Below are 15305 nucleotides of genomic sequence, written 5' to 3'. Positions count from 1 at the left end.
GCAGAGAAAGAAGTTAATGAGCTGATGGAGGAGCTGTTTGAGACGGTAAGGCTCTCAGCTGCCCTTGTATATATTGGATATTGCCCTTGTATTTTTCACTCCTTAAGACGCACTTTTTCCCTCCTAAAAAGCAAGGGAAAATGTGTGTGCGTCTTATGGAGTGAATGCAGGGGGGAGGCAGGCAGGAAAAGCCCCCAAGAGCCGCGCACAAGCTCCATGCGGCTCTTGGGGGCTTTTCCCTGAGGAGGGAGAAGGGACTGACTGGCTGCATCAGTCCCTTCTCCCACCTCGTAAAAAAGCCTGCAGGAGCCGCGCGCTCCTTAAAGGGTGCGCAGCTCCTGTGGGCTTTTGCGGGAGGTGGGGAATACTCCCAGAGCTTGTCGGGGCTGGAGGGGGAAGCCCGATAAGCTCCTGAGCAGCTCTGGGGTAGCCCGCGAAGCCTCCGCAGGGCAGTGGGATGAAGGCTCGCTGCCGCCCTGCGGAGGCTTCATGGGCTACCCCTGAAGCCAGAACAGCTAGAGAGAGAGATGCGCAGTGCTCCCTCTAGCTGTTTTAGCTTCTGCCTTAGCGGCGCAAAGCCTCCGCAGGGCAGCGTGGAGCCTTCATCCTGCTGCCCTGCAGAGGCTTCACATGGCTATCCCTGGCTTTTGCGAGAGGTGGGGGAAGGGACAGAGCGCGGCAAAAGCCAAGGATAGCTGCGCTCCCTTTACAGAGCCACGTGGAGTATGTGTGTGGCTCTTGGGGGCTGCCCTTCTCCCTCCTCGGGGAAAAGCCCCCAAGAGCCATACACACACTCCACACAGCTTGTGAAAGGGAGCGCTGAGCAGAGCCTGGGATGCATACAGGCTCTGCTCAGCGCTCCCTTTAAATAATTTTTTTCCCCTTGAATACCTCGTCTAGAAACTAGGTGCGCCTTATGATCAGGTGCGCCTTATGGAGCGAAAAATACAGTAAATTCCTAGCCCTTTGAGAAATTTGCTAATGCAAAAATTAAAAAAGAGGAAGTACAGTCGACTCACAACTTAATTCGCTCGATGGCAGTTTTTTTGCACCCAGTGGCTGCACAAATTAAAACACATGCAAGGCAGAGCGTTCAAAAGCTGCTTCTGTGCTTTCCTTGCTGTGGAAAGAGCTTCTAAGCTCTCCTCCTGCTGCTTACTGGGCTTTGGGAAGGTGTGTGAGAACCTCCCAGAGCCCAGTAAGCAAAGCGGAGAGCTTCAAAGCTCTCCACCTTGCATTGAGGGCAAGGCCAGCTTGGTGTGCCAGCTTTGGAAAGGTAGGGATGGTTGTTCACGGACGATTCTGGGGTTCTGATTATATACAATTTATGCGCAACTCCAGAAAACGTAACTGCTACGCAAGTTGCAAGTCATTACCTCTTAAATGTAAGGAAGATGGGCTGAATTTTCAGTGGCGCTCTGGTAGTGGGTGCCCTTCTGTGCCAGCTAAGGCTGTTAATCTCCAAGCCCTTTCTGCCCATGGCTGTGCCACTGACTTGGCCTGTGTGTTGTTTCTGCTTCAGTTTCAGGACGAGATGGGCTTCTCCAACGTAGAGGATGAAGGGCCAGAGGACGAGGACAGTGCTGCGGAGGCCCGGCCAAATTTTAACACTCCACAGGTGCTCAGGTAGGATGGGCTGTTCTCGCCCTGCCCCAAGCCATTTTGTTCCCCCTCTGTTAGGGCGGAAGGCCATAGCTCAGGGAGAGAGCCTTCACTTTGCACACAGAAGGTCCCAGATTCACTCCCAGACATCTCCAAGTAGGTCTGGGGAGGCTCCCTTCCTGAAGCGCTGGAGAGCTGCTGCCAGTTAGTGCTGCCAGTAGGAAGATGGACCAGGGGACTGGGAAGATTTCTGAGGACCAGACAGAGCCACTTTCAGCACCCCAGGCCTGAGGTTCTTAGCTGGACCCATCCTGAAAAACAGGGAGGAAGTGTGGGAGAAAAAATCAGTTGACCAATAATTGACTTGAATGAACTTTTCAGGAACAGGAGAAGTGGCTGGCTAGGTGTAGTGGTTTGTGGGAAGGCGGTGGAGGGCTGGTCAGGATTCTGCCACGCAGTTCACCTTCTTGGTTGCTTCTTGGCCCAGGGAGAGGAGTAGGAAGGAGCTGCTGCTGCAGCCGCCCATTTCTCCCCCTTCATCTTGCAAATGGGGCCTGGTGTGCATCTCCACCAAGGAGGCCGTGGGCAAGCCTCTTTGTCTATGGGGCAGGTTGGCTCAAAGGAAAGCTGACTCTGTTTGGGAAGGGAGGCAAAGGAACCGCTGGGCCTCCGCCATCCCTTCTAGGTTGAGCAGTACTGGAAGGGGGCGGCAAGACCAGCTCTGCCCAGCTACAGTCTGATAACCAGAGTGGGAATGTGTGTGTGGAAGAAAGAAAGAAAGAAAGAAAGAAAGAAAGAAAGAAAGAGGCTCCTTGCTTCTCCTGCATCAGACATCCTGATTTGGGGAAAGGGCATCTCCCAATGCTAGGCATGTCCTTATGGGCCTGTCGTTTCCCCAAAGTTCCTAAGCTGCCTCTTGCTCCTGTGTGGCTGATAGAGCACGTGAGAGGCACGTGGTGGCTTGCAGGTCCCCGTTTCATGTTGCCTTTGGCAAGCTGCTCTCTCTCAGCCTCACCCCCCTCCACCTTTCACCTGCAACATGGAGAAGATGAGAGTGACCTACTGCACAGGGACACTGTGCCGTGTCCCACTATGTCTTCTTCCCCATGGCCTGTGCTGCGTCCCTTAAAAGCAAGCTTTGATGGTTCTTGCTTGGTTCTTCCGGGGACTTGGGACTGTCTGGGGAACCTGAGTGCTGGATGATTTAGGACAGACGAAATGAAGGACCTCTTAACACTGTGAATAGCTATGGAGTCCCCCCCCCCCCTCAGGAGGCAGCAGCAGCCACCAACTTGAATGGCGTGAAAAGAGGATAAAGCTATCAGTGACCACTAGCCACAGTGGCTGTGTTCTACCTCAGAGGCTGTACACCTCTGAACACCAGTTGCTGGGACTCAAAAGTGGAGAGAGAGATGGGCTTGGTTTGTGCTTGTGGGCGTTTCTTTCTTTAATAGAGTGCTGGACTAGATTGGCCTTTTGCCCAAGTGGTGTGCGGTCAGAGGACTAGGGGGACTAGGCTAGGCCCCTAAATGCTCCCCTGGCGTCTCTTTCCCAAACCCAGGAAGCTTCTGCCCAACTTAGGGAGGTGCGATGCTCATGTGCGCAACGTCCCCGTCCCCCCAATTGCTCTCACCAGCTGGCGCCTCTGGCCCTCAATGTTCCCCTACAGAAAATAATTCACTGCATGCCACTGCTTTTTGGGCTGATCCAACAGGGTTCCTCTGATGGGTAAGAGTGAGGGAGGGTTCTTGCATTCATGCCATTCTGCTGGGCTCCCTGGAGGAATCTGATTGGCCAGTGTGAGAAGCAGGATGCTGGACTAGGTGGGACATTGGCCTGAGCTAGCAGCCGGGCTCTTCTGGTTTTTGTGAGCAAACGTGACCTTGATTTGGACAAGAACAGCCTAGTCCAGCCAAGTCCACAAACAGGATTCTCCTCTCCTGCGGTTTCCAGCAACCCATGTTCAGAAGCATGATTGCCTCTGACAGTGGATGCAGAGCCCCCGCAACTCGGTGACCGAAGCTGAGATTGGTAGAATACTTACCTGGGTCTTCAGAGCCGTCCTTTGACCCTCTGCAGGTTTGAGGAGCCCCTGGCCAACTTGCTGAATGAGCAGCACCGGACGGTCAAGGAGCAGCTGGAGCAGCTGCGCATGAAGAAGTCGGCCGCCAAGCTGCCCCAGGAAGCGGAGAGGCTGAAGCTCCGCGAGAAGCCGGTCCAAACCCTGGTGCTGGACGCCGGGCAGAAGAAGAGGCTGCAGCAGCAGATGCAACAGGTATTGTTTGGAAGGAAAAACAGCACCACGCCAGACGAGGAAGGGCTTTCTCTGCTTTCTCCTGTTTGCTTTCTGCTTTTGTGCTGATTTCCCTCTCTCTTATTTACAGTGGTACCCCGCAAGACGAACGCCTCGCGAGACAAAAAACTCGCAAAACGAAAGGTTTTTTCGTTTTCGAGTTGCCTCGCAAGACGAATTTCCCTATGGGCTTGCTTCGCAAAACGAAGCTTGCCCCGGGGACAGCGGGTCTTCTCTTTTGAAGCAAGGGGCGGCAGGGAGATCGCTTCTCCGAAGCGGGGTGGGGGGGCGGGAACACCTTCTGAAGGCGGGCGGGGGGCGAAAGTCTTTGTCCCCCCCTGCCTGCCTTCCCAGGGGCTTTTAAATTGCCCCGGACAGCGGAGAAGTCCTCCGCTGTCCCGGGGCGATTTTAAAATGCCGCCCGCCAGCATTTTAAGATCGCCCGGACAGCGGAGAAGTCCTCCGCTGTCCCGGGGTTTTTTAAAATGCTGGGGGTGGGAAGAAAAGCCCTTGTCCCCCCCCCCCAGCCTTCAGAAGAGGTCCGGGGACAGACTGTCCCCGGACCTGGTCTGAAGGCGGTTTCCCTAGGAACGCATTAATTGATTTTCAATGCATTCCTATGGGAAACCGTGCATCGCAAGACGAAAAAACCGCAAGACGAAGAGACTTGCGGAACGAATTAATTTCGTCTTGCGAGGCACCACTGTATTTTACATTCATTTCCCATCCTTGGAGTGGCTTGCTAAAATCAGTTCCTGTTCTGCCGCAACCCTTGACCTCGCAGTCTAAAAAACCCCCAGTGTTTCCCAAACTTGGGTCTCCAGCTGTTTTTGGACTACGACTCCCATCATCCCTAGCTAGCAGGACCAACGTTCAGGGATGATGGGAATTGTAGTCCAAAAGCAGCCGGAGACCCACATTTTGGGAAACACTGGTCTAAAAAGTCATGGCCCATGAGGAAAAAGGGTTGGGGAGGGAAAGTCCACCTCCCGTCCCCCACTGTCCCCTTGGTCATGAGATGATGAGGAGGTTTCATCCTTTCCAAAAGGGTCATAGAGCTGAAGGTGGAAGTGCGAAGGAGCGGCAGCCTTTCACACTTCCTCCTTCAGCTCAGTGTGCTTTCCAAGGCTCAGATTACTTCCACTGGGTCTGACCTTTACCCGGATCTTTTGGGAAAGCGGAGCTTGTGTCTGCATGCGCTACTTCTATTGTGGGAACAGGGTGGGGTGTCTGCAGTGCTTGCCCCAAAATCCAGATGGGGTGTGTGTGTCTGCAGAGGTCGCTGGTCTCCTGACCTGTGGCTATAGCACCCATTTCTGGTGGGCAGCAACTCGGATTCCTGCATTGCAGTGGGTTGTATTCTCGGGGACCCTTCTAACTCTTCCACTCTGATTCTTTTCCCTCTGCTCGCAGCATGTGCAGCTCTTGACCCAGGCCTACCTTCTCAGCAGCTGCAACCCCAGCCTGAGCTCGGAGGCCAGCACCACACGGCTCTTTCTGGTAAGGAGTTTGGCTCAGCTTGACCGCGGCAGTCCTTTCTGCTGCCGCACGTAGGACTGAGGCCATGCCTTCCCTCATCTGTGCTTTGTTCTGGTTGGGTTTGGGGCTTGTGTTGCAGAATAGCCAGAGTGTTACTTGTTGGGATACTGCCAGGGAGATAAAGTCCATCATGGCCCCCAAGCCGGCTGCCGGACGATCCATCGATCTCCCGTAGTCACGTAGTATGAGCGATTAGCGACACGAGTTTCCTGAAAATACCTTGCCACATTCCAGGGCTCATGCACACTCTTATCAGCAGATAATGCACAGCCAGAAGTCGCACTCAGGAGAGCATTATTTACAAGCTTTTATTCAGCGTTGATCAGAACAAAGAAAGACATGACTGTCTGCGTCAGTGTCTTCGACAGAGAAATGAAAGCAATAGCAAACATAAACATCCTGTGAACAGGATATGCGCAGACTCTGTGACTCACAAAGCCTGCTCCCTTTTAAGGTGGAACGGAAATTTCGCACTTCAATGGGGCTGGGTTTCCACAGCTTAGGGGCTTCCGCAGAGAATGCCCTCTCCCAGACTGCTGCTCTCCCCCATCCACCACCAGAGTTGGCCATAAGGACTAGCGGCTTAGGTTTTAATTTTGTTTCTTTTTAAACCTGAAGGCTAACTGGTGGTCTAGTATCCCACTGGGCTTTGGATGAATCTAAAGTACTTTGCAGCATGCAGCTCAGATATAATAAAAGGCAATCTGACTGAGATGGTATTTTGAAGTGTTTGGGGTTTGTGGGGCAACTGCAGCCGCAAAGGTTTTCCCTACCCCATTTCGTTCGTCTCAGCTTTGATTCCCCGGTATCTCCACCATGCAAGCGCTAATAAGGTTTAGCGTGAGAGAGGGCCGGCCTTACAATGAAGCAGTCAGGCAACAGATGCTGAGTTGTGTGTGTGTGTGGGGGGAGCGAACAGCTATGGGTGCCCTGCACTAGCCCCTTGAGTGCGGTGAAAGATGCAGTCCTTTCACCTGTATTGAAGTAACATTCAGCTACCAGTCCAGCTGGCTTCTGTCTAGGCTTCGTGGGAGGAGGGCGCCTCCTTGTCCCTCGTCTCAGGCAGCAAAATGTCTAGAGCTGGCCCTGCGCCCTGTCCAGCCCTGCAGTTTGGAAGCAGCCTCAGTGAAGGCTAATAATAATAATAATAATAATAATAATAATAATAATTTTTTATTTATACCCCGCCCTCTCCGGCCAGAGCCAGGCTCAGGGCGGCTAACACCAGTAAAATTACAATAAAAACATAATAGGAAAAAAAGAGAAAAAAACCCAATTTAAAATATGGGTTAAAATACAGTTTAAAATGCAGCCTCATTTTAAAAGTAGCCCATAGATCAAAACCATAAGGGGAGGGAAACATAAGGGTCAGACTGAGTCCAAACCAAAGGCCAGGTGGAACAGCTGTGTCTTGCAGGCCCTGCAGAAAGATGTCAAGTCCCGCAGGGCCCTAGTCTCTTGTGACAGAGCGTTCCACCAAGTCGGGGCCTGTACTGAAAAGGCCCTGGCCCTAGTTGAGACCAATCTAACCAGCTTGCGAGCTGGGACCTCCAAAGTGTTGTCATTTGTGGATCTTAAGGTCCTCCGCGGGGCATAAAACCCTCTGTAGGAGTAAGGCATGGCAGGCAGGGGGCGTCATTTTCTGGTTTGCCTCAGGCGGCAAAATGTCTTGGTCAGGCCCTGGGCTGAGAAGCCATTGTGCCCCTTCACCCCCGGTTGCCTGCCGTTTCTTCCCTCTTCTCTTCTCGTTTCATAGACTGAGCTGGATACTTTCGCTCAGGGCTCCGCCATCCTCCGCCAGCCCTTGGGGCCCAAATTCCAGACCACGTTTCAGCCGTGCAACTTGAAGGATGCCTTGCAGCTCATCGAGGACTTTGACTCGCACGTTAAGATCGAATGGAGCCCCCGCAAAGCGGTTAAGAAGAACGGTGTGTAACAGGGTCCCTTGGGCAGAGCCTCTGGAGTCAACTTTTAATTGTCTGTTTGAGGCATTTAGGTCTCGCCTTTCCTCTAAGGAGCTCATGGTGGTGTGTCTCGTTCTCCTTCATATCGTTTTACCCTCACAACAATCCTGTGAGGCGGGTTAGGCTGAGAGATGGCGCTTGGCCCAAGGTCCCCCAGCGAGCTCCATGACTGTGTGGGGATTTGAACCCTGGTCTCACAGGTTCATACTGTGGAACTCCCTGCCGATTGACATAAAGGCATGCGCCTTCGCTATTTCAGGTGCCTGCTAAGAAACACGTTTGTTTAGGCAATCCAGACATATAAACGCTGATAGGTGTTTTAATACTTTTTAAATTAACTTTATTTGAATTGCATTTTGATTTTTTTTTAAAAAAAATGCCTGTTTCAAACAGATGTTTAACTGGTTTTCAATCACATTCAGTGCATCATCACTTTAGATGTAGCCTTATTGGAGTTCACCGATTGGGTCTGCATTGCTCCCGGACAGGAGGAAGGAAGTCAAATGACACCGAGGGTTGGTTCAGAGAAAGAGTTCTTTATTTCTGCTCTCCGGAACAGCAGAAAGGCACCTGCTTGGTGTGTCCGCAGCAAGTCCAAAGAAATGAGAAATTTCATGCAGTATATATATATCCTCCAGGCACCTTCTCCCTCCTTCCCCAGGAATCCAACCACGTCAGCCTATACACGCAGGTTGACATCACATGTGTTCCTGCTCCGGTATTCTTAACCATAAAAGGGTATTCCTTCCTGTACTTCTGACCATAAAAGGGTATTCCCGTTCCTACTCTTATCTTGGGGCAAGAGGTCACCAACTCCAAGAACACACTCTGGCACTGTTCCCGGACTAGGTCTGTGCGTCAGGATGTGAGATAAGCCCTAGACATGTCATCCCTACTTCTACTGGAACAGCCAAGGTCATCCCTTGCTGTGACTGATAAAGGAGAGAGTTTGTTTATACAGCTGTGTTCTTGTTATGCATTTGCTCAACAGCTCAAGCTGATGCATTTTAGAGTGCTCTCTTGGAGAAAGAAGAAAAGGGGGGGGGGTTGAGTCAGTTTTAAACTGACTGCACAGAAACCCATTCCTTCATAGAGCCATCTTGTCTGAAGGTGGCAACTAGGCATTCTCTTTTGGCATCTGTAACCTTGGTTTAAGGAGACATTCGGCACCTAGCTTTTATATTTGAGTTTCTAACACTGCCTTGCAGATGGTCCCTTGGGTGGCGCTGTGTGTCTTCAGCTCATCCTTCTGATTGCTGCCTCTCCTCTCCTCTCCCCTCTTGCTCCTTCCTTCCTGACGGTTCTTCCTACAGTGAGCGACTTTGTTTGCCTGCCGAAGCAGGTTGCGTGGATTTTGGCCACACGGAGGGTCTTCATGTACCCAGAGTTGCTGCCCACCTGCTCCTTAAAGGCCAAGTTGCCCCGGGACAAGATTATCTTCACGAAAGGGGAAGACAAGTAGGTGCTTAGATCCGTGTATGCAACCCTTGGGGCGAGTGGTTGTGGCAGCTTGGGGGGAGGGAAGACCTCCTAGGAATCGGAAGATCCGCCTTTATTCCAGGCTCTGCCACCACCATGGTCTTCAGATGTTCTTGGGACTCCCGAAACCCCCAGCCAGCATGGCCAATGATCAGGGGTGATGGGAGCTGCAACCCCCATCTAGAGTCTGGTGGTTCAACTGGCTTTCCCCTCTGTCTTCTCTCTCCCATCCCCGCCAGTTTGTTAGCCTTGGGACTGAAGCATTTCGAAGGGACAGAGTTCCCCAAACCTCTGATCAGCAGGTACCTCCTGATGACCAAGACAGCCCGCCAGCTGACAGTGCGGATCAAGAACCTCAATATGAACCGGGTCCCCGACAACATCATCAAAGTGAGTGGGGCGCCAGGTGGTTTACTCTGGTGTGGAGTCAGCAACTCTTCCTCACGTGTTTGGTGGAAGTGAGCTGGCCTCGCCGGCTGCAATCCCAGGAAGACGACCATATGGGCTGGGTTGGGCTGCAGTTTGGGGGCCTCCAAGGATGCTGGATCTCAGCTTAATCTGGAAGGGTTGGGGTGCGGGTATGAGTGCTCGGCCCCAACCTTACTTGGGCTATCAAGGAGCAGGCGTAGCTGGAGCCAGGGGGGCAGGGAAGGAAGGCTAGCCCAGGGTTTCCCCAAACTTGGTTCTCTACAGCAGTTTTTGGACTACAACTCCCATCACCCCTAGCTAGCAGGACCAGTGGTCAGGGATGATGGGAATTGTAGTCCTAAAACAGGTATAGTTTGGGAAAATACGTTATTGTATTTTAATATTTTGTTGGAAGCCGCCCAGAGTGGCTGGGGAAACACAGCCAGATGGGCAGGGAATGAATGAGTGAATGAATGAATGAATATTGTTAGAGCTGAACTCCTTCCTTTCCTTTGCACCCTGCCCCAGTGGAAGTAAAGGCTGCGGCCCTCCAGATATTGCTGGACTACAACTCCCATCATCTCTGACCATTGACTAGGACTGATGGAGTCCAGCAACATCCGAATGGCCATGGACTCCCCATCTTTGCTTCACAGCTCTGTAGGTGCATTGAATATGTGATCCCTGATAGGTTGGAATATGATTGGCGTAAGACAGGGGTGGGGAGCCTGCAGCCCTCCAGGTGTTGCTGGACTTCCATTGTCCCCGACCCTTTGGCCATGTTGGCTGGGGCTGATGGGAGCTGGAGTCCAGCACCATCTGGAGGGCCTAACAGGTTCTTCACCCCAGGAGAGAGCCATACTGGTGCAGGGAGTCAGAACTTGCCTTGTTTCTCTCTCTCTTCGATTCTCAGCACTATAAGACAACGAAGCAATTGCCTAGCCTGCCGAAGCTTTGTGACGAGATCCAGCCTGGGGAATGGAAACCCCCCGTGGAACAAGAGGAGCATCGTTTGCCCTTCTGGTTGAAGGTATTTCCTCCTTTGAGGTCGGGGACGAAGCTCAGTGGCAGAGCATCAGGAAGTCGTTAGGTGTTTTGGGTGCTTTTGCTGAGATTCCTGCATCGCAGGGGGTCAGACTAGATGACCATTGGGTTCCTTCCAACTCTTAAGATTCTATTATCCCAAGTCCTAGGTTCAGCCCCTCTCTGAGTATGGGCTGGGAAAGACAATCAGTGTCGACCCAAGATGGGGAAGCTGTGGCCCTCTAGAGGTTGCTGGGCTCTACCTCCCATCATCCCTGACTACAGTGGTACCTCGGGTTACATACGCTTCAGGTTACATGTGCTTCAGGTTACAGACTCCGCTAACCCAGAAATAGTGCTTCAGGTTAAGAACTTTGCTTCAGGTTGAGAACAGAAATCGTGCTCCGGCAGCGCGGCGGCAGCAGGAGGCCCCATTAGCTAAAGAGGTGCTTCAGGTTAAGAACAGTTTCAGGTTAGGTACGGACCTCTGGAACGAATTAAGTACTTAACCCGAGGTACCACTGTATTGGCCACACTGGCTGGGACGGATGGGAGTTGAAGTCCCCTGGCATTTGGAAGGAAACAGCTTCCCCATCCCTGAGCGATGGTGAAGACAGTACTGAACAAGACACAGTATAAGGCGGCTTCTGAAGGGATTGAACAACGTAACTTTCGGTCCTGACCCCTTTCTTAGCCCAGACCCTCCATATTCACTGCCGGTCCACGTAAGGAGAGTTCCACGCCAAATGGAGCAATGGTTAAATTTGGTGTAAGGCATTTTCCTTATGTTCCTGTTCAATCCAGTCTTTTATGCAGCACCATGAGGACTGGAAGCTTACTTTATTTCCAGGGGAAGGACCGTAGCTCAGTGGCCAAGCACATGCATTGCATATATAGAATCACAGAACTGTAGAGTTGAAAGGGACCTGAGTGTCATCTAGTCCAATGCAGGAATCTCATCTAGATAATACAAGACAGGTGGCCATCCAACCTCTGCTTAAAAACCTCCAAGGAAGGAGAATCCACCACCTTCCAAGGCAGTCTGTTTCACAGCTCTTGCCGTCAGAAAGTTATTTCTGCTGTTTCGTTGGAATCTCCTTTCTTGTAACTTGAAGCCATTGGTTCGAGTCCTACCCTCCAGAGCAGGAGAAAAGAGGCTTGCTCCATCTTCCATGGGGCAGCCCTTTAAGATATTTGAAGAAGGCTATCCTACCTCCTCTCAGGCTCCTCAGCGGACACGGAGCAATGGATCCAAACTACAAGAAAGAAGATTCCACCTAAACATTAGGAAGAACTTCCTGACAGTAAGAGCTGTTCGACAGTGGAATTTGCTGCCAAGGAGTGTGGTGGAGTCTCCTTCTTTGGAGGTCTTTAAGCAGAGGCTTGACAACCATATGTCAGGAGTGCTCTGATGGTGTTTCCTGCTTGGCAGGGGGTTGGACTCGATGGCCCTTGTGGTCTCTTCCAACTCTATCATTCTATGATTCCTCTTTCCCAAGCTAAACACACCCAGCTCCCTCAACCGTTCCTCCTAAGGCCTGGTTTCCAGACCTTTGATCATCTTGCAGACAGTCTGAGATTCAATCCCCAGCGTCTCCACGTAAGGCTGGGAAACGTGTCCGTGCCAAAAGTCCTGGAGAGCCACTGCTAATCAGTGTAGACATATACCTCCCTGTATATACTAATAGGCTGGGCTCAGGATGAGACCTGGGGCCCCACGATGCATAATTCACCCCTTGGAACTCACTGCCACAAGAAGTGGTGAAGACCACAGTAATAGAGCTGAGCTACGTGGGCCCAGTGGTCTGACTTGGTGTAAGGCAGCTTGCAATCCCTCACCTGTTTTTGAGGTTCAGAAAAGCCATCCTCCATCACCTCGCTAATCTCTCTGCTTTAGGCATACCGTATTTTTCGCTCTATAGGACACACTTCCCCCCCCCAAAAAAATGAAGGGGAAATGTGTGTGCGTCCTATGGAGCGAATGCAGGCTCCTTGGCTTCAGTGATAGCAACGCAAAGCCTCCGAAGCGCAGAGGGAGAGCTCCCCCCACGCTCTGGAGGCTTCGCGTTGCTTTCGCTGAAGCCACCTGAAGCCCCTAGAGCACAGCGCGAACTCCCACTGCGCTCCGGGGGCTTCAGGCAGCTATCCGCAAGCCTTCGGAGCACAAGTTCCTGCTGCACTTCCCGCAGAAGTTCCCGCTGCGCTCCGAAGGCTTGCGGATAGCCGCCTGGAGAGCGAGAGGGGTCAGTGCACACCGATCCCTCTTGCTCTCTAGGCTTCGCTTCACTGGAGAGGCGCTGCACAGTTTTCCCTCTCTGCGCAGCGCCCCTTCAGCGAAGTGGGAGGAGAAATGGAAGGGGCTCTGTTTCTGCTGCCGCTTCGCTGAAGGGGTGCTGAGCAGAGAGGGGGAGAAATTTATTTTCCTGTTCTCCCCCTCCTGTGGTCCGGTGTGTCCTATAGAGCGAAAAATACGGTAATTTTGTTTTGGCTCTTTCCCCTTCCCTGCCCCTTTCATGTTGTTTCTTCTTCCAGGCCAGCTTGCCATCCATCCAGGAGGCACTGGAGCAAAGCGCTGGAGCTGTGTCCAGCTTCCCTGGCTCCGATCCTGACCTGGGTAAAGCGGGGAGGGATCCTGCGGAGACAGCGAGGGATGAGAAATACCCCCTGCGCATGCCCGAGGGTTTGCAGCTGATCCTGAGGCCCCTCACTAGCCGCATCTGCCGGAAGGCCTGGAGGCGGCAGAGACAGGCCGCCGCCAAGCCCCTCCCTGTCCGGCCAGGCCTTTGCCTGCTCCCCGCCGGCACCAACCACTACCTGAAGGTGGGCGCCCGGCAGCCTCAGCCAGAAGCCCCTCCCAGCAAGCCTCCCGGGCGCGTCCCCCGCCTGATTCAGCCTGCCCCGCTGGTGCAGCCCTTGCCAGGGGGGATTCAGCACTTGAGCCTTCTGCCGGCCACAGGGAGCAGTGCCAGCTTTGACCTCCAGGGGGTGCTCTCCGCTCCGCCCCAGTCCGGCTCCAGGGCCTGCTTGGCTGCTGCTCTGCCCCAGAACTTGGTCTCCTCCCTGCCGGTCGCCTTCCAGACCAAGATGATCCCGCCGGCGCTGCCTGCGACGAAGGTCCGAAAGCCTAGCACCCCCAGGGGCTACCAGAAAAAGAAGAGCCCCAAAGCCACTCCCCTGTTCAAGCCCTCTCCCCTCCTGCACCCGGCCCCGGTCATCTTCACCGTCCCGGCCGGTGCCGTGAAAGTGGTCGGCATCGCCAACGGCTGCAATGTCCTGCACCCGTTGGCCTCGAGCGCCGCAGGCAGCGCTGCTCAGCCCATCCCCATCACTACCTTGCTGGTCAACCCCAACCCTTTCCCGTGCCCGCTAAGCCAGCCGCTAGCAACCCCTCCCGCACCGTCGCTGGTGGTGACGACAAATGCCACCGGCTCCCCTGTCCCCACGTCCGCCAAGGATTCCACGTTCGTTAGCCCGCCTCCCGGCGGAATCGCATCCCCGGAGCCACGAGAGACGTCGCCGTTGGTCTCCGCCGGTGAAGACAGCGGCCGGTGGTCGTCCGATCCTGACCTTGGGGTCCAAGGAGAGACTCCCGTCGAAGGGTTCGGGGAACCGAGCGAAGGGAAGTCTGCTGATCTGGGGACCCCAGGGCTCTTCTCCTCTTTGCCTGAGATGGGGGAGAACGTGAAGGTTGAAACAGAGAAACCCAGAGACCTCCCTCCAGTGGCTTCCCCCATTCCGGAGGAGCTGAGCTCCGCCAGCAGCCCGGTCAGAGAGGAGCTGGTGTTGGAACTGGGGCAGGAGCTGGATGTGGAGCCGAGACCAGAGGGCGCCGCTGAGCAGAAGGAAGCTCACGGCAAGCCGGGCTCTGGCCAGAACGAGGAGAGAGGCCAAGGCGACGGCCTGCAGAGCGCAGCCGGCGCTGCGGAAAACACCAGCAGCAGTTCTCCCGAGAAAGCCTGCAGCTCTGCTGCCGGAGGGTCTGATTCTGGCGCCGCCTTGGAGAAGGATCTGTCCACCGCAGGCGGCCGTGCCATTGGGGGGATTCCCGCCAGGCAGGAGGCATCGGCAGGCGAGAAAGAGGGGCCAGAGGAGGAGGAAGAAGAGGACTTTGATGATTTCACTCAAGATGAGGAAGATGAGGAAATGTCGTCCGCCTCGGAGGAGTCGGTCCTCTCCGTACCAGAGCTGCAGGTAGAGCTGTTTTGTCTGGGGGTGGGGAGAAACAAAAATGACTGTGGGGAAAGGGGGTGGGGAGAGACATGTTTTCTGTGACGGCATCAGGGCCCAGGAGAAGGGAAAATGGCCCCTAGGCCTGCTTTCCTTTCCATGGGGCTTCCTACGAGAGCGAGTGGACGGGGTATGGCCTCTGCTCGGATGCCCTATTCCACCTATGGAGAAGCATAGAATCTGCTGTGTGATATGGATTTCAGTGTATCTTGATTCTAGATTTTCATTTTTCTAGTATTTGTGTGAAATAAGCAGAGGTGCGCGTGAATGTACCAAGCTTCCAGTTCTTATGGTTGTGGGATATACATTTCGCTGTTCCTTTCCCTTCCTTTCTCTTGCCCCAAACCATTAGAAGAGGGGTAGAGAACCCTTTTCAGCTCGAGGGCCGCACTCTCTTCTGGGCAGCCTTTTGAGGGCCGCAGGTCATTGGTGGGTAGGGCACATGCAAAAGCAGAAGGGGCAGTGAATGTAGAATTTGAAATTATTTCTCTCTATATGTATTGTTTTATTGTCAAATGGATTTGGGGTGTTCTGTGGGAAGCAATTAGGAAATGATAGAAAATAAAATGAAGATACGTGTGCCATCCTATTCTTGCATGGGTTTTGCAGCGTAGCCTGAGTGGTGAGTCTCACACATTGGGCTGGCAGGGCAGAAGGAAGGGAGCCCAACAGTAGGTGGCGCCAGAGACAGTTGGAGACAGAGCAGGCCAATGGATGGGTGGAGGTATCCTCTAGTGGTGGCTGGTGCCAGTTGGGGCTGGTGGGGTGGA

General features: G+C 53.5%; 1 protein-coding gene across 1 annotated transcript in view; it reads left to right on the top strand.

Moving 5' to 3' along the window:
* The window catches only part of GON4L (gon-4 like), a 45190-nt gene that overhangs the window by 15574 nt on the left and 14311 nt on the right, over positions 1-15305 (top strand). Inside the window, exons 13-21 of the mRNA XM_082202688.1 lie at positions 5-45; positions 1523-1626; positions 3682-3877; positions 5309-5395; positions 7191-7362; positions 8712-8856; positions 9117-9267; positions 10199-10315; positions 12841-14499. Of these exons, the coding sequence (XP_082058814.1) occupies positions 5-45; positions 1523-1626; positions 3682-3877; positions 5309-5395; positions 7191-7362; positions 8712-8856; positions 9117-9267; positions 10199-10315; positions 12841-14499 (2672 nt within the window). The remainder of the gene's footprint in view (positions 1-4; positions 46-1522; positions 1627-3681; positions 3878-5308; positions 5396-7190; positions 7363-8711; positions 8857-9116; positions 9268-10198; positions 10316-12840; positions 14500-15305) is intronic.

This window comes from Podarcis vaucheri, assembly GCF_965113315.1.
Source record: "Podarcis vaucheri genome assembly, chromosome: 16".
Classification (NCBI taxonomy): Eukaryota; Metazoa; Chordata; class Lepidosauria; order Squamata; family Lacertidae; genus Podarcis; species Podarcis vaucheri.
Note: the sequence above shows the minus strand (reverse complement) of the source record. Positions and strands in the feature narration are given on the sequence as shown.